Source organism: Nelumbo lutea, chromosome 7 (assembly GCF_056320005.1).
Source record: "Nelumbo lutea isolate HS-2025 chromosome 7, American lotus-T2T, whole genome shotgun sequence".
Lineage (NCBI taxonomy): Eukaryota > Viridiplantae > Streptophyta > Magnoliopsida > Proteales > Nelumbonaceae > Nelumbo > Nelumbo lutea.
The window spans coordinates 1,599,478-1,620,943 of NC_142690.1; the positions used below are offsets into that span (position 1 = coordinate 1,599,478).

The 21,466-nt window shown below is 39.5% G+C and overlaps 1 protein-coding gene and 1 pseudogene across 4 annotated transcripts; one reads left to right on the forward strand and one right to left on the reverse strand.

Annotated features, from left to right (window-relative positions):
* Positions 1 to 390: 390 nt before the first annotated feature.
* Positions 391 to 13,953, reverse strand: ACD1-LIKE (ACD1-like protein). 4 transcript variants are annotated; one of them, XM_088956331.1, is made up of 7 exons: positions 13,240 to 13,953; positions 12,515 to 12,702; positions 11,128 to 11,218; positions 10,807 to 10,992; positions 10,507 to 10,686; positions 1,292 to 1,479; positions 391 to 808 (listed from the first exon to the last, which is right to left on the reverse strand). In XM_088956331.1, the coding sequence occupies exons 1-7, from the start codon at positions 13,759 to 13,761 to the stop codon at positions 553 to 555; spliced, it is 1,611 nt and encodes a 536-aa protein (XP_088812457.1). In that variant the 5' UTR covers positions 13,762 to 13,953; the 3' UTR covers positions 391 to 552. The 4 variants fall into 4 exon arrangements, 2 of the variants coding, with proteins under 2 accessions (XP_088812457.1, XP_088812456.1); XM_088956330.1 differs by having other exon boundaries at positions 10,507 to 10,692; XR_016102613.1 differs by lacking the exons at positions 391 to 808; positions 1,292 to 1,479 and adding exons at positions 2,578 to 4,102; positions 4,222 to 5,649.
* Positions 8,108 to 9,787, forward strand: LOC148844556 (granule-bound starch synthase 2, chloroplastic/amyloplastic pseudogene; annotated as a pseudogene).
* Positions 13,954 to 21,466: the final 7,513 nt, after the last annotated feature.

Sequence of the window (21,466 nt, forward strand, 5' to 3'; positions counted from 1 at the left end):
ATAAGCCATAGTGTAAGAGGACATCAGAGCTTTTTGGATATTTACTAAAAACTCTCTTTTTTATTGGTGTGGCATTATTTTGGTCAGTTTTTACAACAGGAAGGTGAGAAAGACCCTAATACCCCTTCATTTTCTGCAATAAATACAAATGCTCGTTTTAAATGACCAAAATGCCCATCCTATATTTTGTCTACCCATTTACCACTTCAAAACTTCAAAGTTCAAACATGGGATTATGATGCTAAGTTGGCCCCATTAAAGTTTTACAAGTTCCCTACATACTACCCCTCCCTGGATGGCCCATTGGTTTAATTAGTAACGGAAATTGATTACTCTATTACCGTTGGAAGACTGTCAAGGAGAAGAAAATCAAAATGGTAAGTATGTTAGTTGGAAAAGAGGTGAGGGTATTTCGATCTTTCTAATTCAACCATATTTACAAAGCATAAGGGCTCTGTATAACTTTCAGTGTACAAATGGAGGTGGCAAGGTGTATACAATTTTCCTGATGTAATGGTATTTGCAGAATCAATATCAAGTGAAATAGCCATCTCATACGAATGCATGGTTGTAATCGTGGAAATAGAAATTCTTGTACATGAAATGTGACAGCCACCTTGAAGCAGCAAAGCACAGAACTGCCACAGAGACCACTGTGGTCTTTGCAATGGTTGACACCATGTTCTGCTTGATGGCTGCAACAATCCCAATCAAAGCAACAGAGATAACTTGCAGGACTACTTCCAGCACCTTGAGACCCTTAATTGCAACACGGCAACTACTGCAATTCACTACGTGAGACCAGTACCTGGGAAAAATAAGGGCAACTCAATGATGTGAAGGTTGTTATAAAAAGCAAAAGATATAACCATGGTATATAATAAGATAGCATCTAGCTGTATATATGATATATCTACGGAATTATATAAATATATCATCATCATATCTAAGCCTTGTTCCATGTATACAGGGTCGGCTACATGAATCTATTTCATCATTCCATTCTGTTAAGCATCCAGCATGAAAAGACAAATCAGGATCCATGATCATGAGAACTTCGCAGAAGTTTTTGTGCTGGCTGTCAACCAGATGCAACTCTCCAGTCCTCCTCTATCTGGGCTTGGGAATGGCAGTGTAAGACAAAATCACACTGGTGGATTAATCAGATAAATATATAGGCCCATATAAACACATTGACATCATGATGCACATTCATGCTTGACTGGCTCCAAGAGCTCACATTTACATTGTGCATCTGTGTATCTATATAGGCATGTGCATGTACAGTTACCTGTCCATTAACTGCTCTCTAGGAGGTGTTGGTGGAAGGGCTCCATCGAACTTGGCTGCCCAATCAATTTGACCACCTGAGTACTTTCTCAACCATTTTCTGAAGGCAATGACAAGGGCATCTGACTTTGTTGGCACAAAACAAGCCTTTTGCCAATTGGATGGCCCAATCTCATGTATTTTGTGCTCCTACATAGAGAAACACCAATCAAAGAAAGAAAGGTTCTAAATCCAAATATGAGAAAAGATAATTGACTCCAGGAAACAACAAATAACAGAATTTTCTTGAATCCTTCAAAGATTTTTCATAGATGAGATAAATTTCATCCATATTACAGTATACTTCTACATGGATTTTCACTGAAAGAAAATTAATGGTGTTCAGCATAATGCTTTATTTTGAAAAGCAACTAGCTCAAGGTTACTAGCTATTAAATTCAAATAATTAACATCAAGGTTCATTGCAAATAGCCAAATATAGCATTACCAAGAAATAAAATAAAATGAAATTTAAAGATTTAAAACTAAAACTAGAAAAGAAAAATCCATAAATGCAAAAACAACACTCAGAGGAGACAAGATTTAACATGGTTCAGCAATCTGTGCCTAAATCCACTGATGACCCTGTGAAATTTCACTATAGTCTCAACTAGAGGTACAACCATATCTTTCTACCTCTAGCATCTGGAGAAAAGAGTTTCTTCTCCTCTGTAAATTCTAATTCATCAACGATATAGTACAGAAAAATACCCCCAAAAAACTGTATGAATAGCTGCACGACAAATTTTACCAATTATTTTGGCACCTTTTTTTTTTTTCTTTTTCACATACCCAAGCTGCAAATATGTTGAGGTTGTAAAACCTCAAGGAATACATTACAAAGAAAGCAACATAGAGTAGAGAAGCAATCATTTCCATGTAATATGTTCTCAAATGGTATAGTCATTAACAGCCTCTTTCACTCCTTGTAAGCAGCACATAATTTGTAGTAGTGAGACTCATGCATAGAAGATTCAAGAAGAAATAAATGAAAGCCACATGATTTTCAAGGCCCCCACCCTCTATGTACCTAAAGAAGAGACAGAAGATAATAAGAATGGAAAGATTTTTTATGCTTCTGTACATCAAAATTTATAGCTCTCTCTAGGATACAAACTAGGTAACAAATCTCCATAAATAAAGGAAAAAATAAAACTGATTTCTAAAAATATTTGTACAGCTCACAAATCTCTCAACTACCTAAAATAGCACATAATATAATACATAATTACCGAAATCTTCCAACACCCCCTCAAGCTGGCATGAATATATCACTCATGGCAAGCTTGCTAACTAAGTTCTCATACTGCGCCCTAGGAAGCCCTTTGGTGAGAATGTCTGCTACTTGGCTCGTGGTAGGTATGTAGGGCATGCATATCACACCACTGTCTATCTTCTCCTTGATGAAATGTTTATCCACTTCTACATGCTTTGTTCTGTCATGTAGAACTGGATTATGAGCTATGGAAATAGCTGCCTTGTTATCACAATAGACTTTAATAGGTGTTGGTGTAGGAACCTTCAACTCTTTTAGGAGCCTTTTGATCCATAACACTTCACAAAAGCCATGTGCAACAGAGCGGAATTCTGCCTCTGCACTACTCCTTGCTACAACACTGTTTTTTGCTCCTCCAGGTGACCAAATTCCCTCCTACCAAAGTGCAGTAACCTGAAATAGATCTTCCATCATTTATATTACCTACCCAATCTGCATTTGTGTAGGCTTCGACTTGGAGATGACCCTATTTTTGAACAAGAGTCCTTTCCCCAGAGTTCCTTTCAAGTATCTCAAAATCCTGAACACAGCTTCAAAGTGAGTAGGTCCAAGTGAATGCATAAGCTGGCTTACTACACTTACTGCAAAGGCTATGTCAGGTCTTGTGTGCGACAAATAGATTAGTCTTCCAACTAATCTTTGATAACGTTCTCGATCAACCACCTCATTTGTTGTTGCTGCTTTTAACTTCATATTTGGGTCCATTGGAGTTTCTGCGGCTTGACAACATGTCATCCCTGTCTCCTTGAGCAAATCAAGAATGTATTTGCGTTGGTTGATAAAGATTCCCTCCTTGGACCTTGCAAACTCCATTCCGAGAAAATATTTAAGTTTTCCCAGGTCTTTAATGTCAAATTCAGCCTCAAGCTTATTCTTCAACTTGTTGATTTCAAATAAATCATCTCCAGTCATGATAATATCGTCTACATACACTATCAAAATAGTTATTTTACCTTCAGTGGAGTACTTGAAAAATAAAGTATGATCGGCTTGACTTTGTGAGAAGTCGTGTCGCCTTACTACATCCCCAAATCGTTCAAACCAAGCTCTTGGCGATAGCTTTAGCCCATATAGGGATTTTTTTAACCTACAAACTTTGCATCTTCCAAGACTTTCTTCAAATCCTGGTGGTAGGTCCATATATACTTCTTCCTTTAGGTCTCCATTCAAGAAGGCATTCTTGACATCGAACTGACAAAGTAGCCAGTTAAAATTAACTGCAAGAGAAAGAAGTATTCTGATAGAGTTTATTTTAGCAAAGAGAGCAAAAGTCTCTTGGTAGTCTATACCATGAGTTTAGGTAAATCCTTTTGCTACGAGTCTTGCTTTGTATCTCTCTACACTTCCGTCAGCCTTGCACTTCACTGTAAACACCCATTTGCACCCGATTGTCTTCTTGTCATGGGGTAGATCAATAATACTCCACGTATTACTTTTCCTAAGAGCATTCATCTCTTCCATCACAGCTAACCTCCACTTCGGATCATCTAATGCTTCCTGAACAGTTATTGGCACATACAAATTAGAAATCCTAGACACAAATGCTTTATGAGTATGTGATAATTTCTCATATGACAAGTATTTTGCAATAGGATGTTTTGTGCAAGCTCGGGTACCTTTTCTTAATGCAATTGGCATGTCAAGATCTGAAGAGGACAGATTAGGCAAAGATGGAATAGGAGTATAAGAAGGATTACTCTGAGTTGTAGGACCTTCACTCGGTAAATTGGATTGGGCTTCAACTATAGGAACAACTGGAACAGTAGTACTTTTGTGAAACCTCTTCCTGGCATAAAACTGAAGCTCAGGATGAGGATTGTGATCCGTTTGAAGTACTTCTCCCCTTGTCTCTGATAACGTAGTAGCTGACAAATTTAGATTAAGAGTACTATCACTAGGTTCCATTCTTTCAACAATTGTTTCCGAAACTTGCTTATCAGAATTAATCAAAGGTATAAATTCTTCTAGAATAGGTAAAGTTTCCCAAAAATTATCTTCCTTACTTATGTTCTCCCCTTGAAGAGAATTTTTTCGAAAGAAAGGTTGGTCCTCAACAAAGTGTACATCCATACTCTCAAAAAATTTCTTTGTAACTGGATTAAAGCATTTGTACCATTTTTTATTAGATGCATAACCAAGAAACATACATTTTTCACCTTTTGGATCCAGTTTTGATCGAAAACATTTGGTATATACACATAACAGACACAACCAAACACTTTTAAAGGAAGATCCGCGGTTATTCAAGATGTGGGAAAACAAATTTTCAGATTCTGTAAAGGATTTTCATATTTTAAAACTCGAGATGGCATTCTATTTATCAGGTAACATGCAGTTAGGAGAGCATTTCCCCAGAGATATTTAGGTACATTCATAGAAAACATGATGGCTCTAGCTACCTCAAGAAGGTGCCTATTTTTTCTTTCAGCAATCCCATTTTGTTGTGGTGTGTCACGACAAGTTGATTGATGGATAATACCTTTTTCGGTCAGAAATGCTCCTAAGTATTTGTTAAAGTATTCAGTCCCATTATCTGATCTTAGAATACCAATTTTGGTTTGAAATTGATTTTCAACCATTAGGAAAAATTCTTTAAATCTTTGTTCAATCTCTAATTTCTTTTCCAACAAAGAAACCCAACATACCCTTATATGGTCATCAATAAAAGTCACAAACCATTTTTTTCCAGAAAGTGTGTTAACCTTAGATAGGCCCCAAACATCACTATGTAACAAATAAAATGGTTTTGAAGCAAAATAAGGTTTTATTGGAAATAAAACACGATGATCTTTAGCCAAATGACAAGCCTCACAATGAAGTTTTGACCAATCAATTCCTTTAAACAATTTAGGAAACAAATGTTTGAGATATGGAAAACTAGGATGCCCTAATCTTCTATGCCATAATATAACTTGATCACAGACAGAGATTGAACTCGTACTACTTAAACCATGAACTTTTTTATTACCAATAGCGGTTTCATCAAAGTAGTAGAGTCCATTTATCTCTCTAGCAGTTCCAATCGTCTTCCCCGAGTTTTGGTCCTGAAAAACACAAGTGGAAGGAAGAAAAAGAATGGAGCAGTTAGTATCTTTAGACAATCTACTGACAGAAAGAAGATTGCAAGAAGGTTTTGGAACATGTAAAACAGATTTCAAAGTAATTTTTTCTAAAATTTTAATGTTTCCTTTGCCTGCAGTAGGTGAAAGACTACCATCAGCTATTCTCACTTTTTCAATACCAGAACAAGGATAATAGGAACTAAATAAAGTAGAGTAGTTTGTCATATGATTGGAGGCCCCTGAATCTATGATCCAAAGACCGGATTTTCCTAGAATTGAGAGTGCTAAAGAATTGCTACCTGTTTGTGCGATAGACCCGACAGGAGTATTAGGTGACGAATAGGATTTTAGTAGTTTAAGAAGGTGATCTATTTGCTCTTTACTGAATGGAGATGATTCAGCCTCGTTTGTTGTAGGTATATTATGTTCACCAGGTTTGTTCGCCCTGCCATTGGATGGTCTCCCGTGCAGTTTGTAGCAATTCTCTCGGGTATGGCGAGGTTTCCCACAGTAATCACAGCGCAGGTTATTCTTGTCTCTAACCCGCTGATTTTGGGATGACCTTCGACTGACTTGGGCCTCGGAAACAATCAAGGTTGACCCTTCCACAGGTCCAGTTGTACCTGCAGCCTTCTTTCCAAGCATCACTTGTCTTCGGCTTTCTTCTCTACATACTTTTGCAAATACCTCACCGATAGGGGGCATAGGGTTTCTTCCAATAATTCGGCCACGGACCTCATCGAATTCAATGTTTAAACCTGCAAGAAACTTGAAGACTCGGCCAACATTCACCATCTTCTTGTAATAATTGCAGTCATCGGGTGACTTCCACTCGTAATCGTTGAATAAGTCCAAGTCCTGCCAAATTCTCTTAAGAGAATTAAAATACTTAGTCACAGAGTTATCACCTTAGCGAATATCTCCGAGTTGTAGAGTTAACTCGTACACTTGGGATTGATTCCCTAAATCAGAGTACATCTGTGAGACATTGTCCCATAATTCCTTGGCTGTAGAATAGTAGAGATAATTTGCCCCTATCTCTTCAGTCATGGAGTTAACCAACCACATTATCACCATGGAATTTTCAGCATCCCAAACAGCATAGGTTGGATCCTTCACATCAGGCTTCTTCGTGTCTCCTGTGATATAGCCAATTTTCCCTCTCCTTCTGAGATATGTATGAACAGATTGTGACCACCGGAGAAAGTTGTCACCATTTAGTCGGATTGTAGTGATCTGAATAGGGTGATTTTCAAGCAGATTCCAGACAATCTGGGGCTCAGGCTGAGAAGGCTGAGGAGGCTAAGAACTGAACATGACTTCAGACATTTTTTAGGGACAGAAACGCAGAAACAAACCCTAGGTCTTTTCTGCTCTGATACCATAAAGAAGAGACAGATAGATAGTAAGAATGGGATGATTTTTTATGCTTCTGTACATCAAAATTTATAGCTCTCTCTAGAATACAAACTAGGTAACAAATCTCCCTAAATAAAGGAAAAAATAAAACTGATTTCTAATAATATTTGTACAACTCACAAATCTCTCAACTACCTAAAATAGCACATGATATAATACATAATTACCGAAATCTTCCAACAGTACCACTAATCCATCAGAGATTTTAAGAATGGAAAAGAAGTAAAGACATTCACCATGTTTGAACTGCCACAGAAAGGGCTACAAGAGTTTGGCACCTTAGGCTTAGTTTGGAAGGAGTGCAAATACAAATATGTACAATACAAATACATACAAAATACATAGTTTTGCACTCAACATATTTGTATTTGTACTCCTTCTAAACTGAGCCTTAAGAATAGTATATATAGTCCAAAAAAGGCTTTTTCCATGGAAACTGGTGATGTTTAACACCCTACCACCTTATTATATTAAGGGATAATTCCTACAGTATGTTGCAGACACAGAAGCAATAGGCACACTCGTAGGCGAGGCTAACCACCACGGCCGGCAGCAGCAGCATTGAAGGGGGACCCAAACGACAGCTCATCAGGGGCCCACTTACCTTTCCACTCTAGCCAACTCACCGCCAGCTTACCTTATCCCTTATCCCATCTACTTATCCCCTGTTCTTAGTAGGAGTTGTGTTACCAGTAGAAATAGGAAGTTAATTACCATTAGAAGTAGGAGTTTGAGTTTCGATAGGAGATGGATTATCCTAGCCGAATACAACAAGGAAACCCTCTCATAATCTCCTATTTAAAGGAGCTTGGAATTAGAATAAAGGCATTGAATTTTCGATCAAGGAAAGAGCTTAGGAGAGTTAGGGTGATCTCTTGAACAAATCACCCCCTAGTTTGCCACAATAGGGTCAGCACGCAAAGGGAAGGGCAAGGGAAGGCTAGGAGTTTTCCCCGTGGACCGCCCCGTGACGAGATCCTACGCCCGGGCCCATAACATTCTAGTATCAGAGCCAAACGTCATGGGCGATATGGAGCAGCTATCATCCAAGGTCCACGAACTGGAACATAGGCTAGTAGAAACCAGCATGGAGGTTCATTAAGTCAAGGAAGATGTCCGGGAGTTGCGACACCTACTGGAAGCATTCCTCTCCAACAAAGAAAGGAGTTCTAAGGGAATCGCCAACACAAATAGTCACCGTCCGGACTGGGCAGAGGCATCCAGCGAACAGCAGATCGCTGCCCTGACAGCCGTAGTTATTCCCAAGTATAGTCGTTTGGAGTTTTCCTCATACAGCGGCAGCGGCGACCCACTGGGATGGTTGTACCGCTCCGAGCAATTCTTTCATAATCAGCGCACGGAGGATGAAACTGTAAAGTCGCCTCCTTTGGCCGGGGACAATGTCATGAACATTATATTGGTACCTGTAGAATGCGCTCCTTGGTCGAAGACAGGTGGACTTGGCGATGTTGCTGGGGCTTTACCGAAGGCTTTGGCTCGGCATGGACATAGAGTTATGGTTGTGGCACCACGGTATGGCAACTATGAAGAAGTCCAAGAAACAGGAGTGCGCAAGAGATATAAGGTGGATGGGCAGGATATGGAGGTAACTTTCTTTCAAGCTTATATTGATGGCATGGATTTTGTGTTCATGGACAGCCCTATGTTTCGCAATATTGAGAAAAATATATATGGGGGAGGCCGAGAGGATATTTTAAAACGCATGGCTCTCTTCTATAAGGCTGCTCTTGAGGTTCTCTTCTGTAAGTATACCCGGTGCATTCTTGTGATCCACAACATAGCACACCAGGGTCGTGGTCCAGTAAGCGATTTTCGTTATGTGGATCTTCCACAAAACTACATAGATCATTTCAAACTACATGACCCAATAGGTGGGGAACACTTCAATACCCTTGCAGCTGGCTTGAAAGCAGTAGATCGTGTAGTCACTGTAAGCCATGGTTACGCCTGGGAGCTGAAAACTAAAGAAGGTGGCTGGGGTCTGCATCAAATAATAAATGAGTGTGATTGGAAGCTAAAGGGCATCGTGAATGGGATTGATGCAAAAGAATGGAACCCACAGTTGAATGTTTACCCGACATCTGATGGATACACCAATTACTCTGTGGAGACTCTTCAGACTGGCAAGCCTCAATGCAAAGCAGCTCTACAAAGGGAGCTTGGTCTTCCTCTTCGGGAGAATTTTCCTCTGATTGGGTTCATTGGCAGGCTTGACCATCAGAAAGGTGTTGATCTCATTGCTGAGTCCATTCCTTGGATGGTGGACCAGGATGTGCAACTAGTCATGTTGGGCACTGGGAGACCTGACCTGGAACAACTTCTCAGACATTTTGAGAGTCAACGCCATGACAAAGTCAGGGGTTGGGTTGGTTTCTCTATGAAAATGACTCATCGAATAACTGCTGGTGCAGACATCCTACTCATGCCTTCTAGATTTGAGCCATGTGGACTGAACCAGCTTTATGCACTGAGCTACGGGACAATCCCTGTTGTTCATGCTGTTGGTGGACTGAGAGATAGTGTGCAGCCGTTTGATCCATTGGCAGAGTTCCAAGCCACGTATCCGGAATTCGAGCTTGAGGACAAGCTCATAGTCCAAGAGGGGTGTAATGTTGCAGACACAGAAGCAGTAGACACACTCGTAGGCGAGGCTAACCACCGCGGCCGGCAGCAGCACTGAAGGGGGCCCACACGATAGCTCATCAGGGGCCCACTTACCTTGCCACTCTAGCCAACTCACCGCCAGCTTACCTTATCCCTTATCCCTTACCGTATCCCTTATCCCATCTACTTATCCCCTATTCTTAGTAGGAGTTGTGTTACCAGTAGAAATAGGAAGTTAATTACCATTAGAAGTAGGAGTTTGAGTTTTGATAGGAGATGGATTATCCTAGCAGAATACAACAAGGAAACCCTCTTGTAATCTCCTATTTAAAGGAGCTTGGAATTAGAATAAAGGCATTGAATTTTCGATCAAGGAAAGAGATTAGGAGAGTTAGGGTGATCTCTTGAACAAATCAACCCCTAGTTCGCCACAATAGGGTCAGCACGCAAAGGGAAGGGCAAGGGAAGGCTAGGAGTTTTCCCCGTGGACCGCCCCGTGACGAGATCCTATGCCCGGGTCCATAACACAGTAAGATTAGCATTTTTATTAGATTACCTATGGTAGGCATCTTTGACAAGCTTAGTAGGTAAACTTTTTGAGCCAGATGGAGATTACTGCAAATGACAATTACTTCATATTTAACAAAAATAAGATAAGAAAAGGGCAAATAAATGGATCACCTTGAGAACTAAGAATGAGCTGAAAGCCTTATATTTTGTTCATGATAAATACTAACAGACATCCAATGCAAGTTGGTATAGCATCTTTACTGATAAATAATGTGACAGGATTACCTCCAAATGAAGAAGATAAAGATCTGAATCCAGAATAAGGTTTTGTCCAATATGAAACATCCAACGTGGAACAACTCGATCAATCCAAACCGCAAAGTTTCTTGGAAATGTCCATATCAATCTACTTTTACCAGGACTAACAGGAATACAAATAAAAATCAGAAGGAATCGTCGTTGAGACTGCTCCTGGACCACCCAAAGTTAAATACAATGGAAAACTGAGAATGTGAAATAATAAACAAAAAAAGGAAACCAAAATTCCATCAAATTAATTTGATATAAATCTATCTAATGCATTACCTTCTTGACACTACCTGAAGATGCAGATCCATTACCTTGATCTGGAATCAAATCTGGAGAAGCAAAAAAAATACAGGGTGGTATAAATTTGCTATGGCCATTCTCCTGCTTTGCAACAAAACCATTTATGTCTAACGTCTGTACATTTATCTCCATTGGCCTTCCTCCTTCTCTATCAGCCTTAACTGTGAAATAAATGTGTGTTAGTAGTACAACTACAAAAAATATTTATAGCAACAACACCCCAGCAACTCCAGGTCATTGAGGTGATATCATTTCAATAACCCAAACAATTAAAATAAATGTTTATCTGAGCTCTTATCTGGATTTGGGACGTGGAACTCGCATTATCTTATAATGTGCATAGGGAACATGAGCAGGGTCCATAAGATTTTCAATCAAAACTTCATACCTGAAATGCAAAGGCACATCATCTCAAGCATACAAGGATTAGTAATTCTGGGACAAAGCTTGAAAATTCAATACTGTCACTAGTCTATACTTATTAGCACATTCATGCAGCAGAGTAGTTGAGTTCCTTGTAGAAGTTTGTGGAATATAATATAGCACATTCATGCTGAAACTTTTTACAGTTCTGTATACATGCAGAATTATCTACCCAAACGCGGGCATTTTGGTCTAGTGGACTGATTCCTAAACATGCTACTTGCATGGATAATGGAATCATTTAATGGTTTATTTTTATTTTTACTTTATTTTTTTTATTTTTTTTTGGGGGGGACAGGTTAAATGTTTCTGTAGCTTCAGTGAATGCATGACGTCATGAGCAACTACAAGCCATTGATAATATTGGAGTATGTCCTTGTTCAAGTCCTTGCTAGACAAGGAAACCCCCAGTCTAATACCTATTTTTCTCTTTCACCATAAAATTCATTTCTGACGATATTCTTGTAATATTATCATATGATGTTTAAATGTGTCAATTTAACAAATAAGTAGGTTTATTGTCGAATTACGGGTTAAAAGTATAGCTGTCAATTGTAATTGGGTCTTATTAGGTCAGACTCAAAAATCTCAATGACAGACCCTATAGGGTCTGGTTCTGAACTGGTTCTGCACATTTACTTATAGGGTTGGGCCCAGGTCTACCTTGACCCAGACCAGACACAACCTATTGGCAGCACTGATCATTTACTTCCCACCTTAGATATATAGCAAGGACCTTAACAGGTCTTTGCCTTAGAGACAGAAAATGATCTAGCAAATGTTTACATACCTATATAGTACATCTCTAGTTCATATTAAACTCAAGTGTGATGGATCGTATGGGGATATAAGGAGCTTTTTATTTGATCTATAAAACATTCTATTAAATGGTACTGTTTGGTACTCATGCAACTACATCATTTACTCCCCACCCTAGATAATAGCAAGGACTTTAACAGGTCCTTGCCTCAGAGCTAGATGATGGTCCCAACAAATACTTGTAAGCCCATATGGAATATCTTTATTCCTCATTAAACTCGAGTATGACAGATCATCCAACTCCAGAATATAAGGAGCTTTCTGTTTCATCAGTATATCATTGAACTGGGGCTCAGTGATTGGCCGAAACCAAACAAGGACTTTAACAGCTATATCATTGTACTCGTGTAGCTATATTATTTACTTCCTACATTAAATATGGCAAGGACTTTAACATGTCTTTGCTTCAGAGACAAAGATGGTCCAGAAAATATTTACGTACCCGTATGGAATATCTCTATTTCCCATTAATCTCGAGTATGATGGATCATCCAACTCTGGGATATAAGGAGGTTTTTGTTTCATCATTATATCTTTGTACCGTGGCTCAGTGCTTGGCCAAAACCAAACAATATTATTCTGTTCGATACTTGGATAAACAGCCGCACATGCTTTCTTGAAGGAGTGAACCTGCACATTTTGTTAGTAATGTCAATATAGAATAACAGTGGTGGATTAGATAATTCAGAATTTTTCACTAAGAATCAATTAATTCAGATGTATCTTAAAAGCTCTTTAAGTAGGCAAAAGTTAATTAGACTAGACTAGACTATGGATCATGATGTTCGTGTAAATCCTCTGATGATAAGACATCAACTCATTCCAGCTTGTATCTAAGTTCAACTGACACCAAACTAAGGGAAATGAAAAACAAAATTGGAACACATAGCTAAGTAATCGTTTAACAAATCAAATTGTGCTCTGTATCACTTGGTATTGAAAGACAACATAACTTCAAAGAAGGATGGAATTTGATGGAATCACGGTCTAAATCTCGATACAGACTGTAAGTTATTTTCTTCTCTAAAAATCAAGAGATAAACTGAAAACCAAGAAATAAGAAGAATTAAATGTTACCCACTTTCATTGGACCAAAACTCAAGTCAAAAACAAAAATAAGAATTAAAAAGAGGAATTTCTAAAACGAACTACAACGAGAATTGTTACCGGTGCACCATCAGGCGGCGCCTGTGGAATGAATTTGCAATTACCAGCACCATCGAAGCACCATCCATGGTATACACACTGCAACCGTCCCCATTGGTCGATCCGTCCTTCGGAGAGTGGCGCCAGCCGATGCGGGCAACTGTCATCGAACACCTGCCATTTCCCTTCATTCCTATCCCACCAGACAACAACGTCGAGACCCATAACCCTCTTTGCGTGCGGCACCCTCTTATCAAGATCACATACAGGCGCAACAGGATACCATTGCGAATACCAATCAAATTTCTCCTTTTCTCCACTGCTTTCAGCCTCAGGTGTAGGTGGGTCTATCGGTTCAGTCGAAACAGTCGAGGAAATGGCCGAGAGAAGCTTGATTTTGGGCTTGCTTCTGCAACTCGACAAGGAAAGTGAAGTGAGTTGTCGATCAGGAGGATTAAACAGCATTGACTTCTCAAACGGAGGTGTGGCTGAGATTGTCGGGAGGTGTATTGAAGGGAAGGATACAGCTCTGAGAGTTGCCATTGCCACTACTCTCACAGATGTTGCTCGTTAGCTTCTAAAGTTTCTGAAGAGCGCGACCGGAATGAGTAAGTCTGATCACTGGCCAAGTAGAAAAACCGAATGGGTTATCTGTTTGGCTGTTCCTCCCGCGCTTCGCCCTTTGCCTTTGTGGCTCTGTCACAAGCCACCTAACAATTGTTTATGATAGAATTATCTATCATTTAAATATTAACTTATATAAATGCCTAAATTGGAGGACCCATTACTTTACTAAATCTGAACTACACTACAGTACCATATAAATATAATGGGTCCCGCCATGGAACTTAACTGCGTACGTGATCCTACTTGTGAAAAGCGGTACTCGCCACTCTCTCAAGTGATTCCTTCGCCGCCAATATCGTTATTGTAAATATTTATTATGTTTTTTCACTCTTTTGGTATTTTCTCCTGTCACTCCTTTAAAAGCTTAATATATTCTTTGAGGGAAGATAGGTAGGCGAGTGAATCACTATCATATAAAGGTTAAGTACGAGATCCCCTTGAAATTGAATCGTGTGCTTATACTTATCATCTATTAATGCAATACAAATAGTTTTTTGCTAATCTTTATGTCATCTTGTTGACTTTTTGTGTGAATTTGCTTTATTACTTAGGCTTATTCGCCCCATTCGAGTGCCGCACGGAACCTCAACGATTAATCCCATAATAGTTGGTATCAGAACAGGAGCTCCTTCCTAGCTATTCGACCCGTGACGCGAGTGACAGCATGAAGCACAACAGGGACATCATGGAGAAGATTGAACATAGACTCTCCACATCTCATGAGCCCGACAATGCACCCGCCGACGACATCGACAAGAACAAGGCACTGAAACCCAACAAACGTGAGAAATCTTCCAACAAGCATACAGCCATTGACTTGTGCATGCTACGTTGCAAAGCCACCGTAGGTGAGATGCGAGACTTGATAGACGAGTTGGTCCGTGACATAATCAATGGTCGAGATGGAAGGTCGCCTGAGTGGAGTCGTGGACGAGGTTCGTGACATAATCAATGACATGCTCAAGGAAATTTGCAGCACTGCACACCAATAAGAATCAAGCTCATCTAACTTGTAGGTCCAAGATAGGCTTAACAGTTTTCAAGCCCAGCTCGATGAGATGAAGAAAGAATGGGCAACGTGGAGAAGAACCATCTCCACATCAATGGCCGTCCAGGCCAAATTAGATGAAATGAAAGCGGAGTGGGTCTCAATGAAGTCAGTCGCGTGTGCCTCCTCTGACATCCAACCTCAACTAGAGGAACTCAAAGCTGAATGTGCAATCCTGAAGAGGGCCGTCGCCAATCCAGCCAACACATCATTTGCACATACTCCCTCCCACATCAAGATTAGGGAGCCAACACCCTATTTGGGTACCCGCAATGCACGGGAGCTTGACAACTTCTTGTGGCAAATAGAACAGTACCTTGACGCCGCCAATATCACTGATGAAACGACTCAGGTGCATACTACTACTTTGTATTTGACTAATGTCGCTATGTTGTGGTGGCACAGAAGGTGTGTTGACATAGAACGTGGTATATGTGTTATTCGTACCTGGGCTGACTTTAAGCGAGAGCTGAAGAATCAGTTCTACCCAGAGAACGTGGAGTACCTCGCTCTTCGCAAGATGAAGACTCTCAAACATGGCGACTCGCTCCATGAATATGTCAAAGAGTTTTCAGCCCTCACATTAGAAGTTACTGATATGTCAGACAATGACTTATTGTTCAACTTCATGGTCATGACTGAACAACTTAATGAACGGAGACTGTCGGATGATGAAAGAAGTAGACCAGCCAACCCACGTACCACACATTCGAGTGGGGGAGATAGACAATCAAGTCCCCCAAAGGAGAAGCATCCCTTCAACCACAAACCAGTCGAACACAACAAAGGGAAGTAGCCACAAGGAAGTCGAAGCTACTACAACAACAGATATCAAGGGACACCCAGCCATCCTCCCACTTACTACATTTGTGGGGAGGAGCACTTGACTAGGATTTGCCCAAAGCAAGCGAAGTTGAATGCCCTCATTGCCAAACTAAGTGATGATGAGCAGAGTGATGGGGAACGGAGTACCCAGGCGCCAAGAGTGGGTGCCCTCCAACTTTTCAATGTTATGATGAAGAAGGGGGCTACTTCGAAGCAGTCCCCCTCAGTCAAGAGAGGACTGTGGTATGTTGACATATGCCTTGGCGGGAGGCCAACCAAGGCCCTAATTGACACAGGGGCCACTCACAATTTTATCTCCATTGCAGAGGCCAAGAAACTTAACTTGGCCATTTCAAAAGAGCCTAGCTGGCTCAAATCTGTTAACACGGGTGCAAAACCCATTGAAGACATGGCTTGTCGAGTAAGGCTTCAAGTCGGCGTCTGGGACAAGGAGATTAATCTCTCCGTAGTACCCATGGATGACTTTAACGTTGTCCTGGGCATGGACTTTTTGACACAGGCAAAAGCTACACCAGCACCTCATCTAAACGTCTTGTTGATCATGGGTGAGTCGTCCCCTTGTATGGTTGAAATGATTGTCTCAACTGACACCAAGAAGAAACAAGTCTTAGCCCTTCAGCTCCAACATCCAACCCCACATCAAGAGACGTCAAAGGATTCGGCATCAGCAACCAAGGACACTACCACTAGACGTGGTCGTGCCAACTCCAACAAGAAGACAGCGCCACAGCAGCAACGACATCAGCAGAAGCCTCATATGCCCTTAACTGATGGGCCCAACAGAAGACCCGAGGCTATGTCCAATTTCGCCCACATCTACTACCACAACCACCAGGGAGAGCAAGTGCCACCTAAGTCATTTAGGGACCACTATCGCACCATCCCTCAGACTAAATCCCGTAGTAGCCCTGTGGATCACCCTTGGGGAAAAAGTCATGGGAACCAACACCCATGCAATCCAAAATACCATTTTGACCCTTACTTGGCCAAAACATTCCCTATAGCCAAGCTGAACCAGCCACTAACATACCTTGAGGCCACAAGGAAAGGACTTAGCCATAGGAAACCCCAACAGAACAAGCCAACCTAACCATGCCACCAAAATATACACCTCAGCCTTGGACGACAGCCGATTCGTGGAACAGCAGAAGAACCTTCCTTCCTCATCAGGGACTCTAAGGGACCAGCCGAAGCCGATCTCCGAGGACGTAGATCGAATTGAGTGGGTGAGACTGTCACAAGTGACTCCTTCACCGCGCCATCAAGCACCTACCTTCGTGCCACCAGAGTGCCTACAATGTGCCTTCATGGTGTCATCATGTGTGTCATGAGTGGGCTATGTATGTATCTTGTAAGGGGGGACCACCAATGGTGTTATTGTAAATACCTAGTATGATTTTCCACTCTTTTGATGTTTTCCTATGTCACTCCCCCAAAATCTTAACGTACTCTTTGAGGGGAGGTAGGTAGTTGAGTGAATCAGTAGCGTGTAAAGGTTAAGCACGAGATTCCCTCAACACAAAACTGTGTGCTTGTGCTTGCCATCTATTAATGCAATACAAATAGCCTTTTGCTAATTCGTGTGCCATCTTATTGCCTTTTTGTGTGTGTTTGCTTTGTTGCTTAGGCTTACTCGCCCCATTCAAGTGCCACACGGGGCATCAATGATTAACCCCGTGACAATTCGGTGGTGGTGACCTCCCTGACTTAAAAAGAAGTGAAAAATCCTGATCTGGCTCGAGTGATGATTTAGCCCCTGAATTTTAAAATGCGATAATTCATAAAATATGACAATCCAGTATCTGAATCTTCAAAATGTGACAATCCAGTCGATAATAAGTTCATTAATCAGTCATTAAGTGATACTTGAAAAGTCAAAAAAGTTCTAAGAATGCCATCTAATTCTCTTTATCAATCATCCAAACATTGACAATGAAATGAATAGTCCCAAATTCTAGATTCTTCTAAACAGTCACCGGTTTTTTTGAATAGAAAAGGCTAGGATTTGGGACTGTTCAGTTTTTTGTCAATGTTTGGATGATTGATAAAGAGAACTAGATAACATTGAAAGGGCATTTTTGACTTTTCAAATGTCACTTAACGGTTGATTAACGGACTGTTAACGATAAGTACTAGATTGTCACATTTTGAAAGTTTGAGTATTGGATTGTCACATTTTAAAGTTTGGGGACCAAGTTGTCATCTGAGCCAAAGTACAGGGTACTAATCGTGAATTTTGGGATCATCTCCTCACACAACACACCTCACAGGCACTTCCTACCATGTCTCCCGTATTTTTGTGTTATTATTCATGGGAGATGTTCTCAATGCACAGTGGGATATGCCTGTGAGGTCGGTGTGAGGCGCACTCTATGTGAAGTAGATTCCAATTCAACTTAAAAAGGGGTATTTGTAGGGTTGTCAATAGATCAGGTCTTGATGGGGACTAGGTAGAATTGGTCTCAAATTGGTAAAATATATCAAGATTTTTGGACATAGAGATAATAGATTAAGAATCACAACCGACCCATTAGTAAAAATAAAAATAATTGTCACATCAATAAAAATAAAACTAACCATGTAAATAGCTCCGAACGCTTTGGACTTTTCCTTGACTAAAATATCTTTGAAATTGGTTATTGTATATTGTGAGGATAAATTTGTAATTTAGATATTGATTTTCGATGTATTTTATTACTTCATTAAATCTCATATTTAAGGCATTAACTCTCATTCTCTCTTATTGAATCATATACTTGAGAGGTATTTTTTTGTCCCTCAACATTAAATTCTGCTATTCATATTTATGAACACATACTAATTTTTATATTATAAAACTTATATTTAAAAAATAGATCTGAAAATGAAATTTGATTTTCAAGGTGGCATGTAAGCAATTCAATGGCTTGGGTTAAACAAGTGAATCAAAGATGCAATAATTAAATACTAAAAATTTAAAATCAACCAAGAAATGAAAGCACTTTCCTATCTAAATGGTGCATCAATGGTTCAACCATTCGGATCAATGGGTCAGCCCATGTTGTCATAGTTAAACATAACTCTAATATTATATGTTAATCACATATATTAGACAAAGATAAATGATTCAATCCATGACTAGGAAACAAAATTGTTCCACTTGGGTGATAGGTCAACAACTCAACGGTCTAGGTTAACCCATCATATCAATCATAGTTAAGTAATAAAAATTAAAAAATAGATAGAAATACAGAAAGCTATAGAAAAACCATAAAAAGTTAGGAAACATCGTTAATAATACACATTCATCATATTACACAAAAATAAGTCTCAAATAAAAATTATTTTTATTGATGATGGAAATAGAGTAAGAATTTTAAAATTGACACAAAAAGAAAATGGTTTTTTATATTAGGTCAAATGAGTCAATTCGTAATGTTATAATTAAATAATAAGAATTTGAATTTCAATAAAAATATAAAAAACTACAAAAAAATCTAAATCTTATAAAAAAAATATTTAAACACATCTCTGAAATTATTATTGTTATTACAATTATTATCATCTGAAATTATCATGTATGTTTGCACATATAATTTCAATGATATTTGACAAGGTTCAACATACAAACAAGTGTTATGGGCCTGCACGTAGGATTTCATCACAGGGCGGCCCACGGGGAAAATTCCTAGCCTTCCCTTACCCTTCCCTTTGCGTGCTAACCCTATTGTGGCGAACTAGAGGGTGATTTGTCCAAAATATCACCCTAACTCTCCTAAGCTCTTCTCTTGATCGAAAATTCAATGTCTTTCCATTAATTCGTGGCTCCTTAAATAGGAGATTACATAAGGAAATTCATAATTAAACTCAAACTCCTAATTACCTACTCCTAATGGTAATACAACTCTCATTTAAGATAAGATAAGATAAGATGGAATAGCTGGCGGCGAATTGGCGAGAAGAGATAAGTGTGGACCCACCCCGATGAATTGTCGTATGGGTCCCGCTCTATTGCTGTTGCTGGGCGGCATGCGCATCTCACGAAGGCTGCCGTGTGATGCATACTGCACGCTACGAGGCAGTACGTGCTACTGTACGGCGCTGCCGAGCGGTGCATACTGCTGCGCGGCCTGCTGCCTGTGACTACGCCCCAATCACTAATATAGATGTACCATACTATTTAATTCTAATTCTAAGATAATAAACAATGAAAATTTTCTTGCCACACATCCCTACTCGTACCTACCCGTCTACGAATAAAAACAAATCAAAAGCCATTAATTAAGTTGTGATATACGAATGGTTAGAAAGGTTGCCAACTTTTGAAGTTGGGATTCCATTCTCGAATGGGTATTGTCATTGTGATGCTGTCACTCTCTTGTGATATTTCCCCGTTGGGGACTGGGAGGGGATAGGGATATTCTACCAACAAAAATGCTTCCAATAATGTTCCAACATATCATTACAGCCGTATATTGGTAATATCTCCCTATGGGAAGAAGTTCTCAGTGTGCAGTTACAGTGGCCAGTTGTGCATGTTGGAAGTGTCTAGTTGGTAGCAGATCTCAACTCCTGGGGAGAGTTTTCACGCCTCAGGATGTTGGTTCTTAAGTCCCGTTCTGAATTCTTTGTCTGTATGCAACTTTTATTCAATTTGATATTAGATGAATGATAGTACACTTTCTAAAATCTACGGTGCATTCTATGTAAATTGCTGCAACATAACTCAAATGTGAACCAATCAATGATAAAGCAAAGGCAACATGTTACCGTGATATCTTTAACATTGTTAGTCTTTACTCTTTAATGGTAAGTAGTGTTTTGAATCTGTTGTTCGTCTGGCCACTTGAACCGTTTGAACCATTACCCAACCTCGATCTTGGGTCTGGTTCTCTTAAAATCCAACATTTAGTCAAAAAAAATGTTGATCTGATAAAACCATTCAATTCATGCTCTTAAAATCCAACATTTAGTCAAAAAAAAAAAAAAAACTTTTATAGGCCTCAAAATCTTAAATTTAAACATTTTTATGAAAACAAAATAAAAAAATATAAATTAAGTATAAAATCATATTTACAATCTGACCCATTCAACCCAGGTAGTCAAACGACCCACATTCCGAAAATAAAAACTGGTTCGTCCTCTAAGTCAGTTCTTAAAATATGGATGGGAAATACACCATGACACTATGTATGGTAGTTGAAATTGAAGCTTATAACAAAAGCAAAAATATATAAATATAGGCTTAGAGCGTCATCATGTTGTGTGACACTGACATGACAAAACTAAACTACTTTGTTTCTCCATATCTTAACTTATAATCTCAGATTCCTATTCACCATGACACCATCTACAGAAACGGACGCAATCTACTCATACTACTCTCTCAAGCTTCTAAAAAAATGAATTGCAGTTGAAAACTGTTGCAACTACAAACGGCATTACTGAATAGAACCTGACCTCGAGATTCTCTCTCATCCAACTTGGGCTCTGTTATCTGTTGTGTTGAACCAGTTCAGTGATCACCTCCACGATTGTTGCCCTGGAATTTCGCGATTTCGTATTCCCGAGATCTTTAGAGTTGAGAGAATATAAGTAAGAATTTCTATGCTTTTCTTTTTCATTCCGTTGAATGAATTGAAACTCGAGCTCTCTGCTTCTTAAATTATTTTTGTTCTTCGATAAAAGCTTAGTAGCAGGTAGCTTACTGCTCTAACGAGTAGCGAACATTAAAGCAAAATAAAATGA